At 39.9% G+C, this 21,884-nt stretch overlaps 1 protein-coding gene across 2 annotated transcripts in view; it reads left to right on the top strand.

Annotated features, from left to right (window-relative positions):
* rgmb.S (repulsive guidance molecule BMP co-receptor b S homeolog) overlaps positions 1–5,608 on the top strand; it is a 77,259-nt gene extending 71,651 nt beyond the window's left edge. For both annotated transcript variants that reach the window (XM_041580456.1, XM_018244343.2), the window contains exon 5: positions 3,838–5,608. In XM_041580456.1, the coding sequence (XP_041436390.1) occupies positions 3,838–4,500 (663 nt within the window). In that variant the 3' untranslated portion in view covers positions 4,501–5,608. The remainder of the gene's footprint in view (positions 1–3,837) is intronic.
* Positions 5,609–21,884: the final 16,276 nt, after the last annotated feature.

Genomic DNA, 21,884 nt, shown 5'->3' with positions numbered 1-21,884 from the left:
AAGATAAAAATAAGCAGAGAGTGAAAATCATGTCACATGTGCTTCATTGGTCAGCCCCAAATATTTATTACTGTCTGGACACAAGTATGCAAATTAGGATTTGGTTCGGTATTTGGCAGAATCGTGAAGAATTCGGTGGTTTGGCCGAATCCAAAATAGTGGATTCGGTGCATCCCTAGTTCATAACTTAGACACTGTTCTATTCATGGGGGGAATACACCCTACCCTGCACTTGTAATTGACCCCTGCTGAGTAATGATTGGCTGTGCCAGTGGGAGTATTGTTCTTTTCCCACAAGTTGTTAGATGAACACCTATCCATTACAACTACTGACCAAGTGCCCTGAATTGAAGATATTGTGATGGTCTTACATTGTGCTTATAATGATATATATACAGTTGTGTTCAGAATTATAGCAGTGTGTTTAACAAAAAAAGGTGAATAAAGTCAAAATCCTTATAATAGCTGTTAGGTCCATAAATGCAAATGCATTGGGAGCACTGCACATTCTATTCCAAATCAAAACCTCAATCAAATCAAAAAATGTATCAGATGTGTGACATTTACACAAAGTGAAGAAAATGGAATATTAGGCTGTTCCAAAAATAGCAGTGTCTACATTCTTCTTTACAAACTCAAACATTCACTGTTTAAACTGAAAAATGTTTCAAGATGTTGGTGTCCTTTGAATCACTGAACTAATATTGAGTTGTATAAGCAGTGTCTCTGAGAACTGCTGCGCATCTGTGTTACATGGAGTCCACCAATTCCTGGCACCTGTTACATTCCACAATTCTTCTGCATTTCTTGGTTTTGTCTCAAAAACAGCACTTTCAATGTCATCCCAATTTTTTTTATTGGATTATGGTCAGGGAATTGGGCTGCCCACTCCATAATGTCAATCTTGTTGGTCTGGAACCAAGATGTTGCTTGTTTACTGGTGTGTTTGGGGTTTTGTGTTGAAACAACCATTTCAAGGACATTTCCTCTTCAGCATAAGGCAACATGACCTCTTCAAGTATTTTGATGTATTAAATAACTGATCCATGATCCCTGGAATGTTATAAATAGGCCCAACACCTTAATACGAGAAACATCCCCATATCATGATGCTTGTGCCCCATGTTTCACTGTCTTCACACTGTACTGTGGTTTGAATTCAGTGTTTGGGGGTCGTCTGACAAAATGTCCCCTAGACCCAAGAAAAACAATCTTGTTTTCATCAGTGCATTTCTCTTTAGGCCAGTCAATGTGTTCTTTGGCAAACTGTACCCTCTTCAGCTCATCTTTTTTCATCAATGGGACTTTGTGGGGGCTTCTTTCCGATAACTTGGCTTCACGTCTTCTAATTGTAACAGTATCACAGATAACTTTAGACCTTCATTGACCTTCCTGGAGCTGTTCATTGGCTGAGTCTTTGCCATTTTGGCTGTTCTTCCATCCATTCAAATGGTAGTTTTCCATTTTCTTAGGTTTCTTAGTCTTTCAGGTTTTGGTTGCAGTTTTAAAGCATCTGAGATCATCTTAGTTGAGAAGCCTATAATTTTCTGCACTTTTTTATATGTTTTCCCCTTTCCAATCAACGATTTAATCAAAGTATGATGTTCTTCTAAATGTCTGGAACCACCAATTTTCAGAGAGAAAAGCACTATAATACACAAAAGCCATGAATATCTTGTAAATTATATCCTTATAAACGGTGAGTTCTGATGTCATCAGTTATAAACGGTGAGTTCTGATGTCACATGACTTACTGAAACTTGTGTATTATAATAAATAAAGTACCCCCAGTTGCAAAATATGAGGATATTAGAAGTTACCTCGGAGTTCCATGACCTGTATATGGTCATGAAACTCCTCGGTAACTTATAATATCCTTATATTTTACAAGAGGGGGTACTTTATTCACTATATAACCAACTTGCACAACATTTGCTCCTTCCTTCCTTAAATACGGGCTGCAATTGACACCTGTTTTTTCACAGAATGAATGACCTCACTAATTGAACTCCACACTGCTATTATTTGGAACAAGCCAAATAATTATGATTCAATTACACAGAAACAGCAGCATGCATGTCATGACCGTTGCGTCTGTTGGTTTTCTATTACTCTACTACACCTACTAGTAAACTATTTGCCATGTAGAACTATAATTTCTACCAAAAACAGTGATTGATCAGGTTAGTCATGTCGGAACACAACTGTATATATAACATTAATTTACTGATGACATCACGAAACATGGGTAAAATAATATATTTCATGAGTTACCTATGTTCCGCCATGTATTATAAAAATTCAAATTTCTCTAATATTCTCTGGTATAGGCAAATTGTGGTTCTGTAGCTGGAGGGTGTTTAATAGACAATATCAAGGAACAGGATCCGGTCGTCATTGCACCACAGTAAAAGTGCATGTCAGAATATTATTTAGTGCTGCTATGTTATACTGTGATTTTGCAAGGTTCACCATTAAATCAGTGGAGTTTACAATCTAATTTTTACGAGATAATAGAAACAGTTTATGTTTAGGAAAAGTCTTTGGAGGGCCCATAAAATATTCTGCTGGGTAGCCCAGTAATTTCTAACGTTGCCAGTTAATCTGAATGTATGTTTCTGTATGGATGAAATAGGCAACAGGATTCATGTGTATGTTTCAAATCAATGTTCATTTCCTACACAGAAATCCCATTAACCGACTTGTATTTATGAGTCATGGTTGTCAGGAAAATTGCTCAGCTTTAGAAGAGAAGTTGATTCCCTAATTTGGCTGCTAATGGCATGATTGCAGGTTGACTAAGGTGCTTATTAAATGTAGAGACCTGTCATTTTGCCTCTGGTTATAGTTGCTCCTTTGTTAGCTCTGTCAGGTTCTGAGAAATCTTGCGTTGGTTTTATGCACTGAATTGAGGCTTGTAACTGAGCTTCATTCCTGCACAATTCAAGTCTTTTTCCAACCGAATTGGATTTTCCTTATAGGAGAATGGCACATAGGGAGATATTTTACATTCATTTATGAACATCTCTTACTCTTCAGTGATTCACGAAGGTTCCAGGTCTATACTTGAGGTCCATCAAGTTCAACCTTTTAACTTTTTTTTAACCTGCCTAACTGCCAGTTGATCCAGAGGAAGGCAAAAAAAACCCATCTGAAGCCTCTCCAATTTGCCTCAGAGGGGGAAAAATTCCTTCCTGACTCCAAAATGGCAATCGGACTAGTCTCTGGATCAACTTGTACTATGAGCTATCTTCCATAACCCTGTATTCCCTTACTTGCTAAAAAGCTATCCAACCCCTTCTTAAAGCTATCTAATGTATCAGCCTGTACAACTGATTCAGGGAGAGAATTCCACATCTTCACAGCTCTCACTGTAAAAAACCCCTTCCGAATATTTAGGCGGAACCTCTTTTCTTCTAATCGGAATGGGTGACCTTGTGTCAGCTGGAAAGACCTACTGGTAAATAAAGTATTAGAGAGATTATTATATGATCCCCTTATATATTTATACATAGTTATCATATCACCTCTTAAATGTCTCTGTTTAAATTATTCTATAGTAAATTAAGTTTTGGAGATCCATATTACAGAAAGACCCCTTATCCAGAAAACCCAAGCATTCTGGATAACTGGTCCCATACCTGTACTATACATTTTTACAGCCCCTAGGCTACCCCATTCCTTCTGGCACCACAAATACCACCCTCAATCAACGCAAATTGTAACAGCAACAACAACAACAACGCATCCATCCCCACAAGTCTAATGTTTTGCCTTTTTCTTTCTCTTCCAGATAACTATAATATTTAATGTTTTGCCTTTTTCTTTCTCTTCCAGATAACTATAATATTTAAAGCATTTCAAGACTGTACAGACCAGAAGGTGTATCAGGCTGTGACGGATGACCTGCCCGCAGCGTTTGTGGATGGCACAACTAGTGGTGGAGACAGTGATTCCAAGACCTTAAGGATTATAGAGCGAGTTGGTGGAAAGCATGTTGAAATGCACGCCAGATACATTGGCACCACAGTGATTGTGCGCCAACTTGGAAATTATTTAACCCTAGCGGTTCGCATGCCCGAAGAATTGGCAATGGCATACGAGGAAAGCCAAGACTTACAACTGTGCGTGAATGGTTGTCCAACAAGTGAACGCATTGATGATGGAGGGCATCTGCATTTACCTGTAACTGTTAGCAACACGCATGACCAATCCACTGTTCAAGCCGCCTCGGTGTACACACTGGAAAGCGCCATTGAGAAATGTCTTGAAAAAATACAGGTCAAGCACATCTATTTTTACTCGTGTGTTTTTGACTTGCTCACAACTGGGGATGCAAACTTTACGGCTGCTGCTTTCAGTGCTTGGGAAGATGTGGAGACATTACACCCCAGGAAGGAGCGCTGGCAAATTTTCCCAAACAAAGGCAGTTGCAGCAACACACGATCTTTGCCTGCTCTTGTGTTTGGACTTGCAGGCTTGCTGTTGTTTTTTTTGTAGGAGCTTTTATGTGTATATACAAAAATGTAAAATATATATTGTTATAATATATTGAACAAAAGATAGGATCTTATATGTATATACCGTGTATATGAAGGGAGGTTTGTCTTGGGTTACCCATGAAATTGTATATATTGTTTCTTTCTATTTACCTTGGATGTAGTATTACTTTTTTTTTACTTTTTTCAGTTTTTGAGATGTGATATGTTCCTTTATTGGGACTTATTAGAAAGCACTTTATTTTTTATAAAATATTTATGTGTGTACCATTTAAAAAAAAAAAATAAAAAAATGTGTAAGGATGGAATTAGCTAAACCAGGAGTAGGCACGCATCGAGGGCCCAGTCGATATCATTGCAGTTCTGCACATCTAGAGCACCAATGGTATCCTTCACCTCACTTAAGCATATGTACTTTTGTGTATATGTAGATCTACATCTTGATATGGAAACTCCAAAGCTGCATTCAGAGGACTCGGCAAAGTTGTCCCAAAGGCACAACAGGAGTTTTCATCGTTTTTAAGGCAGGGTGTAACTTCTTTTCTAAATAGGGAAGGAATGGGGCTTCTTGTTACTAAGACTGAGACACAATAATAATATTGATAAGACTCTAATGGGTTTATTAATTCCTTCTCTGTCTCCCACTAGATATTTACTGCCCAAATTAGCTGTTTTCTGGATATACAGCATTTGGAAGGGTTGACCTGTGGCCATTTTTAGACTAACTTATACTAAGTTACAGAGCAAAAATGCAAACTTATCCAAAATGTGGATTCTGTGCATTCTTAGTTTTATATATAGCAAGGATGCATTGTATTTGGGCCAATCCTTTGCCCCACTGGCCTCACCATATCCCTGGATAATTGGCACAAAAACAAGCAGGTGGACAAAGCCATAGATATTTCTTGATTAAGAAGTATGTTGAGCAAAAGTCCTATTCAAAAACCCTGACACTTGATGGAACAGGAAGTCACTCTACACCGCTTTTGGGGGAATGTAATAAAAGTCGGTAACAGAAAAACTATTCACAATGCGAAAAGTTATGCATTTGCGCAAACAAATTTTGCTTTGCGCGAATTTAATATAGCTTTTGCGACTACTTCCGACAGTGGAAGACCATTTGCGAATTTTGTAGTTTGCACCAATGCGCAGTTAATGTAATAAAACTTCTTACTGAAAAAGTCATTATGTTGCTCCAAAAGATTACGACACCTTCAAGCACTTGTTAAGAGTGCGCAATTAACATTCGCAATGTAATAACAGTTTAAGGTACAATATTATATTGCGAGATGTGGATTTTTATTCTTATTGGAGTGAATTGTTTTGCTCTTTGTGACTTTTATTATATTCCCCCATTTATTTATCTGCTATATCAGCATTAGGGATGCACTGAATCCACTATTTTGGATTTGACCGAATCCTTTGTGAAAGATTAAGCCGAATACCAAACCGAATCCTAATTTGCATATGCAAATTAGGGGTGGGAAGGGGAAATCATTTTTTACTTCCTTGTTTTGTGACAAAAAGTCATGCAATTTCCCTCCCAGGCCCTAATCTGCATATGCAAATTAGGATTCGGTTCAGCCAGGCAGAAGGATTCGTCCGAATCCGAATCCTGCAGAAAAAGGCCGAATCTTGGCCGAATCCCGAACTGAATTCTGGATTCGGTGCATCCCTAATCAACATGCCCCCTGTAGAATATGTCTACTAAAATTGCTGCATGCAATGACTAAACACCCACATACATATTTAATACATACAAACAACCCTTTGGCATTACTGTTCTCTAAGGGGCAGATTTATCAAAAATTTAATTTGTGAGTTTTTTCTACTTTGTATAAATTCACACTTTTTAAAAACTCAAATGTTTGTTTTTTCATGAAAAATTCAAATTTATAAAACTCGATTGAATACAATAGTAAAAAAAAAAATCGGAATTTTCGAGTTTATGGGCTTAAAAACGAATTTAAAAAATGCCTTGAATTTTGTCTAGGGCAACTCCCAGTGACTTCTCCATGAACTCACCAGCTTTTAAATGCCGATTATTTTTGTGTTTTCGAGTTTTATACCAGATATTCGAGTTATAGTAATTTTTTTTTATGCAAATCGTGGCAAGAATTCAAACCTTGATAAATCACCCCCTAAAAACGTTATTTTAAAAAAAAAAAAAACTCCACAACAGAACAAATTCATGTTTCTGTGTTACAATTTGTAGGGTTTTGATTAGAGGTCTTTAACCCATAGCAACTGCTGATTGGTTGCTGTCAGTTACTAGAGCTGGTGCAAATGTTTTATTATAAAGGTGGCCATAGACTGTCGCCAAACGAGCGGATCTTTCCCCGATATGCCACTAAACTGCGTGGCTATATCGGGGGTAATTCGAACGTTCGGCCGTATGGCCGAACGATCTAATTACGATGCGCCAAGGGGCTCCGACGGGTCGGCCGGTTAAAAATCCAACCTTCCCGATCGATATCGTGGCCAGATATCGATCGGGAAGACCCGTCTGAAGCCCCCATACACGGGCAGATAAGCTGTAAAATTGGTCCAAACGACCGATATCGGCAGCTTTATCTGCCTGTGTATGGCCACCTTAAGTGTGTAGCAGTTCTGCATTAGCAGAAAAGTCCACCCAGGAATTCCCTTATTTTGGAGCTTTTGTGATGATAAGATTCCTTATAATGAATGCCATACCAATATTGTGCATCCTATTTATTGGAGCAGGGGCAATACAAGGAAAGGCCCCACCCAATACCAGAGAATGCTGGGGCAGTAAATGAAGTAATCGGGTTCATTTTGAATGCAGCATTTTGGAGTCTCTACTTTTTCCCATGCTCCCAGTCTTATATATATTTTTTGCATTGACTGCTATTTTTCTCTGCATCTAGATACACATGCATACATGTGCAATATTACTCCTGGCTCTTTGCATTTATTAATAGTTTGTATTGTGCAAGTGTCACAAATAGATCTTTTTTCTAATTAATGGCATTAGCGTTGCCATGACAATAATCTGATGAAGTTGAATTCTGCAGAATAATTTGAGCAATTTCATGTTGTCTCTCTTTTCCTTTCAGAACTGTGACTGAAGGAAGAAACCTGGTTTAGAATAATTCAATTTACCACATCCCTGTAGCGTTGTGTTCCATACAGAATTCCTCCATCGTAAAGTAGTCTCTACCATAGGACAAAGCATTTCCATTCATTAGAAATTCATTAAAATGTCAGCAGTGGGCAATCTGAGTCTTGGTGGTGTTAAACTACAACTTATAGCAGCCCCCAATAGTCTTTGGCTGTAAGTGGGATTCTGGTAGTTGTGGTTGGACAACATCAGGAAGGAATTCAGGTGCCTTGTAGACGGCCTGCTTAAAGCAATAGCAGGTTGTGGAATTAGAAAGCTTGCAGGAGATCCTGCCATTGTCAGTGCCCGAGGTTGGGCGGCAGATTGAAACAAGAAAGTAAACGAGATGCTTCAACTTGGGATCCCCATACTTTGTAATTAGAGAAAAGCAAGGAAAGAGCCAGCCAATGAAATCCCAAACGTTCCCACAAGGGAGCGACAGGCAAGCAGTTCTGTTCCAGTACTTCAGCTCCGCTTCAGATTGTTTTCTCCCTTTCTTGGCCCTGATGTGGGAATGTGAGAGAATGTTATTTGCACATGTTCCTGGAGTCTGCGGAGGCTAAAAGAGCTTTAGATAATGCCAAACACATGGATGCTTAGAAGCCGGTGGAAACTCTCAAGGGAGAGTTAAAAGTCGGAGGGAATTTGCTTAAAATGGCCGCCTCTTTTCATGCTTGGAGAAACCCACAATGTGTTTTTGCAGAAACGTTTAGATGTGGTTGCTAGATATGCCAATATGTGTTTGTATCTGAGTGTGAGACTGTGCAGTGTGTAAATAGTTTAACTTATTATACTACATGAATAAAGTTGATTACCCTAAAGGAAAATGTCTGAAATGCTCTGTAACGCTGCCCTCCGCTGTCTGGATAATGAATTGCTACACATTGTCAGACTGTGCGGTCAGTCCTATACCTTCTCACTTGTTTTCCCTGATTTCTGCTTTTCACTCAAGAAAACCGTAAGTCGGCCAGAAGTAGAATAATGACATGTGACTTGCTTCGTTCATTTCCCTGTGTCTGCCAGTGACTGCTGAACTTGATAGGGAATAAATGGAGCCAATTGTAACAGTTCAGATGTTCCTGGATCACTGAGCTGCCACACTGAAACACTAGAGACACAAATAGTAAGGGCAAAGACACACGTGGAGATTGTTGCCCGTTGAAAATCGCCTGTTCTCCGTGCGACTAATCTTCCCCGAACTGCCTTCCCGCCGGCTAGACTGTAAATTGCCAGCGGGATGGCACTCGGAGCGCTTAGTTTTCCGAAGTCAACCGAAGTTTTCTCATGAGGCATCTTCATGCGACTTTGGAACGAAACGTATCGCTCCAAGTGCCATCCCGGCATTAATTTACATTCTAGCCGACAGGAAGGCAGTTCGGGAAAGATTAGTCGCCCGGAGAAGAGGCGATTTGCCACCGGGCGACTGAATCTCCACGTGTGTCTCTGCCCTTAACTTTAAACTTAAATTTTGGGTAAACAGTAACAAATAAAAGATGGAAAGCAGTTGAAAAAAGTTTATTTCTAACAATCGGAAACCAACTGAACTAAAAAAAGTGTAAACAACCCATTTAAAGAGAGATTCCCATAGGAACATTAGCAATGTTCTTTCAGTAGGAGCCTGTGCTCCTGTAGTTATTATCTCTGTCACATCCTTGGGGGGATGGGAGAATTGATGAGGGAAAAGCATTCTCTTTCAGTATGTTAAAAAAAGTTACAGAAACACTGTCCGAGCTTCCAAAAATGAATATAAATGTATTTTACAGGCATTCCTGATTCCACAGTTTGACAGGACACTATGATAGACTATTCCGCCACCCCCTTAGGCTCACAGTGTAATGCGCCTAAGCACCTTTCATTCATCTGCTAGCAAGGAGGCAGGCACTGAGAGATGGAGAGGCAAAATTTTGCCAATTTCACTGCAAAAAAGTAGCTCATAAATCACACTCGGTAGACATTTCCCATATTTTTAGGAAATATCTACAGAGTGCTATTTATGAGATACTTTTTTTTGCAATTAAATTTCATAATTTCACACGCCACTTTAAATTTGAAGTAGTGTGGATCAGTTTTAAAACTATTGAGTTTCATTACAGGCAGCTGTTAGAATTGATACAGTAGTTGCTAATTTTCCAAAGACACTCCTGATAAATGTATCCACTAAATGTAGCAAATTGTAACAGTTCTAAATGATCGTGAATCACTGAGCTGCCAGACTCAAACATTAAAGACAGGAACAAATTCACAAATAAATTAAAGACAGGAACATTAAACTTCAATTTAGGGAAAACAATAAAAGATGGAAAGCAATTGGAAACAGTCTTTGTTTATGGTGAACAATCTGAAAACAACTCAACTGGAAAAACAGTTTGGAAGGTGAAAAACCCCATTAATTTGTTTTCTTACCATCAGTTGTTGTCCACGATCATTGGCTGTCTGGGTCAGCTGGCAGGTTACCAGGGGTGAATACTATTGGTGCAGCAGACAGTGGCACTTATCAAGGCATCAGTATAAATATGGAGATATTAAAGGGGTGGATCACCTTTACTTTAATTTTTAGTAAGTCATAGAATGTCCTAGTCTTAGCAACTTTTAAAGTTTATATTCTTTTTACATGTTTTGAATTATTTGCTTTCATATAAGGGTCACTGACCCTGGCAGCAAAAACCTGTTGTCCAGTGAGGCTACAATTTTATTGTTATCGCTAGTTTTTCATCATCAACTTTCTGTTCAGGCCTCAACTTTTCACCTTCCAATCTCTGAGTATAATGCTGCAGGAGCTGAGCTCAGCTGAACTAGGGAGGGCTTGAGCTCCCTCCATTTTGTATTCTCATGTCTATGTAACTAAACCTAACCCTGCTGGAACTGTGAGACTGAAGCATCTGTGTAGCATCTGTGTAGCACTACAAGGGCTGGCGTAATACATTAGCTGACTAAATAGGGAGTTGGCAATGTAAAAGACTGCAGTCGGCCCATCTGAGCCAGAATCAGGACATAAGCACAGCTGGGCTGGACAAGCTCTATGTTCTGTAGTCTTTGGTGCTGGGTGATAAAGGTCAGCTTTTCAACCTTGTTAATAGAAACCGAAGCAAGAAAATAAAAGCCACAGCGTAAGCATTGTTCTGTTTTCTCTATAAACCATATGATAAACCAAATGTAGTACATAAAAATAATCCTGTTACAAACTAATAAAAATTGCCTCTGAACCCAGGCATCAAATGTATTGTCAATTAGCTATTTAGGGTGTGTATATGGGCCTGGATTTAAATAGGAAATGTGCCAACTGCAAAGATTGCCTTGCGTCCTGTACATAAAAGGGTCTTGAGAACAGGGAGCAGTAGATAAGGGAATTTCAATAACGCACCATACATTTATATTTAGGGGCCATGGCACAAGGGGAGATTTGTCATCCACAGTTAAATCTTTGCTTCCATGGGCAACAAATTTCCCGAAAATGCTTTGCACTAGCTATAATGTAAATTGTCAGAAAATATACAAGTCACCTCACAATGAAACTTTGTCTGCTTTGGAAAATGAAGCAACGAGTACCCTGTATGCTTCCCACCAGCAAGTTACATTACAGCCAATGAGTAAGCATTCATAACATTCTGTTGCCTGCCTATAGTAACAGTGGGATAATAGTCTCTGAGAAGGGACTGTGGCTGTGGGATAGCAGGTATAGTAGGGAGAGATGGTGCCTATAGTAACAGTGGATAATAGTCTCTGAGAAGGGAGTGTGTCTGTGGGATAGCAGGTATAGTAGGGAGAGATGGTGCCTATAGTAACAGTAGGATAATAGTCTCTGGGAAGGGAGTGTGACTGTGGGATAGCAGGTATAGTAGGGAGAGATGGTGTCTATAGTAACAGTGGATAATAGTCTCTGGGAAGGGAGTGTGACTGTGGCATAGCAGATATAGTAGGGAGAGATGGTGTCTATAGTAACAGTGGGATAATCGTCTTTGGGAAGGGAGTGTGACTGTGGGATAGCAGGTATAGTAGGGTGAGAAGGAGCCTATAGTAGCAGTGGGATAATAGTCTCTGGGAAGGGAGTGTGGCTGTGGGATAGCAGGTATAGTAGGGAGAGATGGTGCCTATAGTAACAGTGGGATAATAGTCTCCAGGAAGGGACTGTGTGAATAATATAATTTTAAATGACAACACCCAGCACACATACAACATTCATTTACAAAGGCCTATACAGACAGGGCAGCCATCGGGGGACAGGGGGGAGAGTTGTAGGGGGCCCCGAGGGTAAGGTAAGGGGGGCCCAGCCACGCCACACTTGATTAGCCGGGCCCCTTTGGGCTGGCATGGACGTTTAAGGGGCCCTGGCCACCAATTTTCTCATAATGTGGAGGTCGAGGGGCCCTGGCCACCAATTCTTTTTTCTCATGTGGGGTCCTAGCCACCAATATTTTTAATGGGGGGTCCTGGCCACAAATGTTTTTTTATGGGGGGCCCCTGACCACCTATATATTTTTTATTCTTTATTAACATGTGGGAACCCTAGCCACCAATATTTTTTTTGTTTTTTTACTGTGGGGTGGGGGGTGGACCTGTGGGGTGGGGCTTGCGGTGGGTGCAGCCCAGGGGGCCCAGGAAATTTTGTCGTATGGGGCCCTGCGACTTCTGATGGTGGTTCTGTATAAAGACATTCGATATATCCACTATAGATAAAAGTTACTCTGCAAAAATTTAGCTATGGGCCCCCACAACCTCTTTTTATGAAAGACGTTGCCTTAGGAAGCTTTCATGCGAGCAAAAGGTTAAAGCCCTTGTCTGCCTCACTGCTTTGGTGAGTGGATATTTAAAAAAAAATGACAGCAGACAGGTTTTCCGAAGGGCATAAATGAATTGATTGCAGATGTGTTTTCAAAGGTGGGGGAGGGAACATACTGGAATAGAACTCAGCTGCAGGATTAGTAAAGGTTGTAACCCTCAGCTTCCCACAATTCTGGCTAATGCATTTTTTCTTTTTGTTTGGAATTTGTTAAAGGAATCATAAGAAAAGTGATCACTTCGAACTGTTCTGCCACGTCTCATTCTTAGACATGTAGATGGCCGGTGTATTTACTATCTCCTATATAAAAGACCAGGGTATTCCTAAAGCCAACCTCTACATGTGTCCCAAACACATGTAATATAACGAAAGTCAGTACTGATAACCCACAGGTCAGCAACCAATTAGCAGACAGGATTTAGTCACCTGTTCAAGAGCAAACATCTGATTGGTTTCTATGAGTTTGCTAGGCAGTATAAAATTGGAGGCTTTTTTTTAACCAGTCTAATGTTGTGTTGCTTTGGCCTTGTTTTTGGATTATTATGCTGCTGAGACATGCACTATGGCCCAAGATTCAGTTTTCAGGAGACTGAAGAATTACCTATTGCCCTGTAGTTTAAACCACTCTTCCTTCTATTGCCCTTGTTCCTGGTGAGGAGAAAGAGCCCCTATATTATACTATCACCACCATATGTAATCATATGTAATACCTGGTCCTAGACAGTTGCAAGGCACCCCACCAAAGTACTTCAGAGGGGCCCGGCGTCCACTTCTACCTTATGGCCGCCCACCCATCATCACTCCCTCTTTCTCGGCCGGCCACCTGTCCATCCTCCCTCCTTCTTGGCCACACATCCTCTTGCCCATCCATCCTTCCTCTCAGCCACCCGCCCGCACATATTACCTCCCTTATACCACCTCTCTCTCTCCCTCTTGCCCACCCATCCTGCTTCCCTCTGACGTCCCAGCTTGGTGCAGTTGGTGAGTGGGCATTTCTTTAAAGTGAGCAGACTCTACTGTGACTATATGAAGGCATCATACTCCAGGCCAAACACATTGATACAGGTCATGGAACATCCAGTTGTTGGACAGCATTCCAAAAGTAATTTTTATTTGTATAGTTAAAATGCTTTTATTCATCCAGCTGACACCGACTATAACAGCCAGATTATTGAATAAAGGTATTTTAACCATATGAAAAAGTGACTAGTGGATTGCTGTTTAAGAATTAGAAGTTAAATGGCCTGTGGAAGTGAAATTTGGGGAAGGTGCTGACTTCTAGTCCAATTAGTACAGGACATAGAACTTTAATTATATTTTATAACAGGAGTGAATATTTTTTATAATGCACAAGGTTCAGTGAGAGAAAAAAATAGACTTCACTATGGACTGGGAATGACACCACCTTATTAGGACATATTTACATGTTATACTACTAGATGCTGCAGTATTTTAGTGTATTAATAATCTTTGTATGTAGTGAGTACAACATGCTCTCTTATAGGTCAGTGCTTCTCGGATGAAATTTATTTGATTTATGTCAAACGTAACACTATATTCTGCTGTCAGATATGAAAGCTAACACCGTGACAGCCTTGACAAGTGGAATATTACTGGGCTCCAATCATATTTCATTAAGTAATGTCTACATGTACTGTACCATCAGTGAATGGCAAAGGTTCAGACATAATAAATAGAGAAGCTGCGTGTCAAATAGAGGACTGAAGCTAAAATATAACATTTTCCTGAAGATATTTGTAGCTTCTGCAACCCTGGTATGGGGTCTGTTATCTGAGATCATCATCATTTATTTATATAACACTAACAAATTACACAGCACTGGTTTCCTGGATAAAGGGACTTTCTTTAATTTGTAGCTCCATGATCTATGACTGCTACAAATATTTAAGCAATATAGGGTTGTAATAGGCCAAGAGGATTGTCTAGCAACCAACATGGATTTATGCTATTTGTTATTTCAGAGAAAGAAGAAACCAGTAAAAGTATTTCATAGAATAGAATAGGTTTAATAGAACTCTACAGAAAATGGCATTCCCATATTTTGGAGTATTCTGGATAATGGGTTGCTACGTTATAGATTCTATACATTTATGTAGGTAATTTTTCATAATAAATAAAACAGAGTTTTGAACTATTATCTGGATATCTTGTGGCCTGGTGTTTTCCAGATTAAAAAAAAAAATTCGAGCACCATGCCTTAAGCCTGCTAAAAATTTTAAACATTAAATAAATCCAATAGGATTTTTTTGACTCTAATATGGATTCATGCAACTCGGTCAACAGCTGAAAGAAGTAGGATGGCACACACTAGTAGCAAATGTGCTAAAACATAAGTGCTTTATGTAGATCTCAAACACAATGTTTCGGAGGTGCAACCTCCTTTATCCTTGATAAGCTTGCACCTCCGAAACGTTGTATTTGAGATTACACCAAAATCACCGCAACAGAATAAAATCCTTGAAAATATACTCTTTTAGTTGTATGTGCCACTTGTTAGAAACACTATCATTTTAAGTAATTGAGTCTGTCCCCCATAACTCATAACCAAGGACAGGCATGGTCATTTCAGCCAATGAATAGACAGAATTGTGTCTTATCCCACACGTCTTCCTGTTACAGTTAGAACTGCAGTACTTCCTGTCAGGTGATCTCTGAGGCAGCACAGATAGTTACATAGTTCAATCGGGTTGAAAAAAGACAAAGTCCATCAAGTTCAACCCCTCCAAATGAAAACCCAGCATCCATGGTGGGTTTTCGCCAGCGTTTCCACCCACAGGGACATCGCCAATTCAATAACAGGCACAGGCGCCAATTCACTAGTGAACAGGACCGTCACTACCTTCAATTCGCACTCTATCGCCAGGCGAATTTTCACTCGAACGTTGACATCGCCACCTCAGACCAGACTAAGTGCTTAAAAGAAGCTAGATCTTCCTCAATCTTCTGTCACTTGCATCATATCCTGTGTGCCGAAAATGCATTCGAGTTCCAAAAACGCTGGCGACTTTTCCTTTTTTGAAGCAGAATTGCCTGCAAAAGTCATTTATTACGTTTTTTTTGGCTGCAAACTTTTTTTGGGTAACTGGTTTTCTCCAGACATTTCATAACATATGGAACATACATTTTACAGTGGGCTCATGTGTAGGGCATTATATTAACTCTCTTGTCTTTATTAAGGTTCCCTGGACATGTATAAGAAAAAGTGGTAACTTTAAGCATTTGCACCAACATTTATAATAAAGACATCCATACAACTTTAAATTACCCGCCGTATGCAAATCGACCTAAGTGCATGATCACTAGCGAATTTTCGATAGGCACAAACGAACGCTGGCTGAAGAAACATTAACACGTGACGGTGCATTGGATTATGGGATCGGCCCAATATGGCTCAGAATGCAGGAGGCCTATTTGTTCAAAGCCCTACTCATCTCCTGACCTTGTTAAACATGTATCTACTATATAACTCTGTCCAACTAACCTGGGCCTCCATGGTAAATAAGCCCTACAGCCTGCTACTACTGTGTGACCATTATAATCAGGTTCTGCAGTATTCCAGTAGGAAGTAATTCTCTTAGAACTTGCTCTCTCCACTGAGAAGTGATTGTTGAGTTTCTTTTCCTGTAAGAATGAAGAAACAACTTTATTTTGCCATGCTTCTATATGTATTTATCTACTTTAACCTTTTACATCACAGAGTTAATACTGTAGGTTTGCTTGTTTCATCAATGCTCCTGCAACTTTAGGGTAAAGAAGACTGTTCTATAGGCCAGTAAACTTCATGCTCCAGAGCATTGTCTAGAGGAATTGAAAGAAATGGTTTGTTAGGATTGAGGAAGGAAATTGATCATTATACACGTTGTTATTCACTGAAGCAAGCAGGTGAAATCTATAGCCTGGGGTCCAAGTAATTTTCTCATTGGTGTACGTCAATCACAATTAACCAATTTGCATTCCAGACCAGAAAAGCGCACAAGATGGAGATGTTACTGGCTCTGGCTGCTATGGAAACTAGGAACAACACACTTTCTACTCTAATGCGAAGATGTTTGGTGAGAAATCTGGATATTGTTTATTAGTGTATATGAGTTAACTAGATGTTGCAATGAGTATTTTTACGTGTGTTAGCTAACATTAAATGAATAATATACACCCCATCCCCTTTTAACATGACCTCATTTAGTTGGGACTATGTAAAAATTGAGAATAAACATCTCAACTGCCAAAATAATAAATCTAAATTTTTTGCACAACTTGATTCTACAGATTTAAAGGAAAACCATGATAACAAGATCTTTGAGCAGGATTGGGAGATGGTTCATACAAGTCACAGTGTTGTGCAACCCCTACAGAACACATTTTAGGACATCTTCCGGCAAAATACCTGTCCTCCATGCAATGTCCTACGGCTTAGGAATGCCGCATCGGATACTATTACTGTCACTCATCCTCCAAATCTAGAGTCATACCTCCGTCGTCTACCCTCCCTTCTCAGCCGTCAGCCATATGAACTCCGCCCTCAGCTCTCAGTCCTCCGCCCTCCCTGCTCAGCCCTCTACCCCTTTCCTCAGCCTTCCGCTTTAACTCTTCATCCCTCCGCACTTCACCCTCCCCCCTCAGAATTCTCTTTTCATCCTTCAGTCTCTAAGCTCCTAAAGTGGTGAGCGAGCATTTTCAGTCCGAGAAAGTGGAAATGTTAAACACATCTCTATAATAATACTGGCGAAGCGCGGAGGGATGAAGAGTTAAAGTGGAAGGCTGAGTGCTGAGCAGGGAGGGCGGAAAGCGGTGGACTGATGGCGGAAAGCAGAGGACTGAGGGCGGAGTTCATATGGCTGAAAAGGAAGTATGACTGCCGATTTGGAGGACAACTAAATCTCCCTGAATCTTTGTGTCTCTCTGCCCTTATAAAGGATAGTGGATATTGCCTTACAACACTTTATGGCATCTCATGCATTGTCTGGGCTAGAAAGTTGCCAAAAATTTGAAATCTAAATAAGTAGATTAGGGTTTTGGGTCAGTTCAACATTCTACCAATTTGTTTTTGAGGCTTGTGTATTCTGGCACATCCAAAAAATATGGATTTGAGTAATTTCTAATGTGGAAGGTAGACAATTTGCAGTGTCAGTTTGTAAGCTTTTTCTTCATTGGGTTTTAGAAAAAAGTCAACACTAAAATATTTGCATTACAAACCTGTTTCATCTAAAAAAACGATACTTTGCCCTTATTTCTAGGTAAGATTGTTATGAATGTGCAACGTAATCTTTAAAGGGGAACTATCGCGAAAATGAATGTAATATTAGCTTCAGCATACTGAAAGCAGAAACTTTCTAAATACAATCAATTAAAAGTTCTGTACTGTTTCTGAAATAATCAAGTTTATCTTCACTATTCCTCTCTCAGCATCTGTTTATCTCATTCTGTCTTCATTCAGGAGTTGGGAATGATCCAATATATCTTATAGGGGGACTCCTTTTGCCTAGATGTATTAGAGCAGCCTATTAAAATCACCAGCAATCCTGTCTCTCTACATGCAGAATTTGTGCAAAAGGCAGTTATTTTGTTTGTACTAGAAGCAGTTATTAATATATCTGCTAGGAAAGGAAGCCCCCTCTATCAGATATATTGGATCTATCTGTCAATGAATATATGACACCCAACTGCTGCAAGAAGACAGAATGAAGAGAAACAGATGCCGAGAGTGGAATAGTGAATATAAACTTATTTCAGATATGCAGCATTTTTAATTAATTGTATTTAGAAAGTTTCTTACTTCCGTACAAGGAAACATTACATTTTCATGATAGTTCCTCTTCAATAATATTGTGAGAGAGGATGGAAAGTGTCCTTAGGAATTGGAGCAGAGTGTTATTTGCAAAGACAAAGGGACTGAGTAGAATAAAATCAATATACTGCTTCTCAGGGGACATGAATCATTGCATTATTGTTCATACACAGTTGTGCAGTATTTCCACATTACTAGACATATTTACTTGCACTGGTTCTGTATAAACAGTATATCTAGGAAACATTATTTGGTGTATTGTATCAGTATCCTTTGTAGGCAACATCTCTTTGATCAATGTTTTAATAATACTGGTTCTGTATTTTACGGGTTCATTTCTGAAATGGATACACACCTCAAAGGACTGCTAGATAGCGCCAAACACGGGTAGTTACTGTTGTATTCGGTGTAAAAAAAAATATTAAGAATACATTTTACTTGCAGACGCCAAGATTAAATATGGAGACTAAAGTAGTAGGATTTGTTTAGGCCTGAGCGGGCTGGAGTATGGTCACTGACAGCTTCTAGGCCCAATCTCCTTGTTCTAAAGGTTGTGCTTGTTGCCATTTTTTGGATCATTATGGACCAGTTGGCAGAAATGTTTAGGTGTAAGACAAAACCATATGCAATGTGTAATATCAGAATTTTGCAGGGTACATTTTAAACTCTTCACAACTCCTAGCTATTGGTTTCTTCTTTGCAACAATGCACTGCTGTGCTGTTCGATACGATGGTGCAATCATTAGTCAGATAGGCAAGCCTGTGATTTTAGGGTAAACTGCTGGAACATTGTACAGAATCTCTACTGCAGTGGGACAGATGAGAACCTCTAGGTATAGCTTTTCTTCTGTACAACAATGCACCAATGAGTTCTCAAATGCTATGGAATGGCACAATCTTATAGGTCAGATGACTAAAGGTGGCCATACACGGAGAGATCCGCTAGTCTGGCGATGTCGCCAAACGATCGGATCTAACTCCGATATGCCCACCTTGAGGTGGGCAATATCGGGCTGATCCGATCGTGGGCCCTAGGGCCCAACGATCGGATCCTAACAATGCCTAACGGGATTGCGGGACCGCATCAACGAACAGATGTGGCCGCGATCCGACTGGATTTTAGTCCCTTTTGATTGAGATCTGGCATCGGGGAAGCCCATCGGGGGGCCACATACACGGGCCAATAAACTGCCGACTCGGTCTTTCGGCAGCTTTTATTGGCCCGTGTATGGCCACCTTAAGCTTGTGATTTTGTGATAAACTTATGGCAGACCAAAGCCCAGCACCTCTGCTGTTTTGTTGCATTTGGCTAATTCCTATTCTGAAATCTGATTAATTAGGTTGGGGGGCTGATGTTTAGCCTGCTCTGAACCATTTGATGTTGGAATTCTATTAATTCCTAGAGGGACTGGATGGAAGCAAAAAAGGCACAAAACTATTTAAGTGACAAATCTGGTTTATAGATATGCCCATGTTATAAACTATAGATAGATCATTCCTGGGAACAGAAGAATCCCTTGTTATGGCACCTCTCGTAGATAAATGTCCTAATGTAGGACTGAAATGTTGGAATCAAAAGTCAAAACATGAATAAAAATGTATCAAATTTGTGTTATTCCTTTAACGAAAGTAAAGAAAATAGAATATTAGGCCGTTCTAAAAATAGCAGTGTCTGCATTTTTCTTTACAAACTCAAACATTCACTGTATAAACTGAAAAATGTTTCAAGATTTTGCTTTCCTCTGAATCACTGAACTAATATTTAGTTGTATAATCAGTGTTTCTGAGAACTGCTGCACATCTGTGTTACATGGAGTCCACCAAATTCTTTCACCTATTACATTCCACAATTCTTCTGCATTTCCTGATTTTTCCTCAGACACAGCATTTTCGATGTCACCACATCACCTATTGGATTAAGGTCCAGGGATTGGGCTGGCCACTCCATATCTTCAATCTTGTTGGCCTGGAACCAAGATCTTGCTCCTTTACTGGTGTGTTTGGGGTCATTGTCTTGTAAAAACATTTCAAGGACATTTCCTTTTTGGCATAAGGCCTCCAAGTATTTTGATGTATTAAATAACTGATCCATGATCCCTGGTATGGGATAAATAGGCCCAACACCTTGTGAAGACATGAAACATGGTGGCACAAGCATCAGTCTACTATGGCTTGAATTCAGTGTTTGGGGGTCTGACAAACTGCCTATGACCCCCTAAACCCAAAAACAACAATCTTGCTTTCATCAGTCCACAAATTGTTGTGCCACTTCTCTTTAGGCCAGTCAATGTGTTCTTTGGCAAATTGTAAGCTCTTCAGCACGTCTTCTTTTCAACAATGGGACTTTGCGGGGGCTTCTTGCCGATAGCTTGGCTTCACATAGACGTCTTGTAATTGTAACAGTATCACAGCTAAATTTAGACCTTCTTTGATCTTCCTGGAGCTGATCATTGGCCGAGTCTTTTCCATTTTGGGAATTCTTCTATTCATTCCAATGGTAGTTTTTAGTTTTCTTTCAAGTCTTTTAGGCCATTTTAAAGCAAGAGATCATTTTAGCTGAGCAGCCTATCATTTTCTGCACTTCTTTATACGTTTTCTCCTCTCCAATCAACGTTTTAATCAAAATCCACTGTTCTTCTGAACAATGTCTGGAGCGACCCATTTCAGAGAGAAATGCCCTATAACCAGCATGCGCAACATTTGCTGCCTTCCTCCCTTAAAAGGAGAAACAAACCCCTTATTAAAAAAAAACCTACCCCCCTACCCTACATAGACCCCCTCCCTCCAGCCTAAGTGTTACCCCGTGCAAAAGCCCCTAACTTTTTACTTACCCCACGGTGCAGATTCAGGGATCGGAGTTCACGGCAGCCAACTTCCGGGTCTTTGTGTCTCCATCTGGCGCTTCAACAATTTCAGCGCATGCGCAGTTGTTGCGTAACGGGAAAATGCACTAGCGTTGCACGCGCTGCCATGCTGGTCTCGATGTCAGATTACCAAAGATTCGGAAGATGGCTGCCATGAACTGCGATCCCTGAATCTGCACCAGGGGGTGAGTAAAAAGTTAGGGGCATTGATAATAGTGATGTTGGACTGCTATCATTCTGAATACATGCGTGCGTAACTCTGCTGCTCCACCCAAGCAGCAAAATAACAATTGACATAAAACTCCGTTAAAATATACTGTATCAAAACAGTAGAACATAATAAAATACATAACCAAACCATTGATTGAAATTTGCTTACAAACTATAACATGCAATAGGGATATTAAAGGCTTCACGATTATTTCAGTAGAATTCTGCCAAATCAAAATCTTTACGGAGTTCTAAGCTTTACAATCCAGAACCTACAATTGACCAGCTGCAATCACATTTTGGTTTTTACTTTACAATTCTGTACTATCGGGGAAGCAGTTTAACAACGTTCCACCATAATACAAGTATATCTCAATAGGAACTCTTTGTGTACACATTTTTCTTTTCTCATTTGTTTACTCTTCACATGATGCACTGGAACCTAAAACAGTGTTTTACCACCTCTCCTTTACAGAGAGTGTTGACTCAATGGGCCCATGATTCCCACTCCTGGACCGGTTATTTGTCATGGCTACAAGCTATTTTTATATACTGAAACTTACAGATAACACAGATAGAAATAAAAGAGAACATCGAGAGAGGCCAG

Source organism: Xenopus laevis, chromosome 1S (genome assembly GCF_017654675.1).
Source record: "Xenopus laevis strain J_2021 chromosome 1S, Xenopus_laevis_v10.1, whole genome shotgun sequence".
NCBI classification, from domain to species: domain Eukaryota; kingdom Metazoa; phylum Chordata; class Amphibia; order Anura; family Pipidae; genus Xenopus; species Xenopus laevis.
Note: the sequence above shows the minus strand (reverse complement) of the source record. Positions and strands in the feature narration are given on the sequence as shown.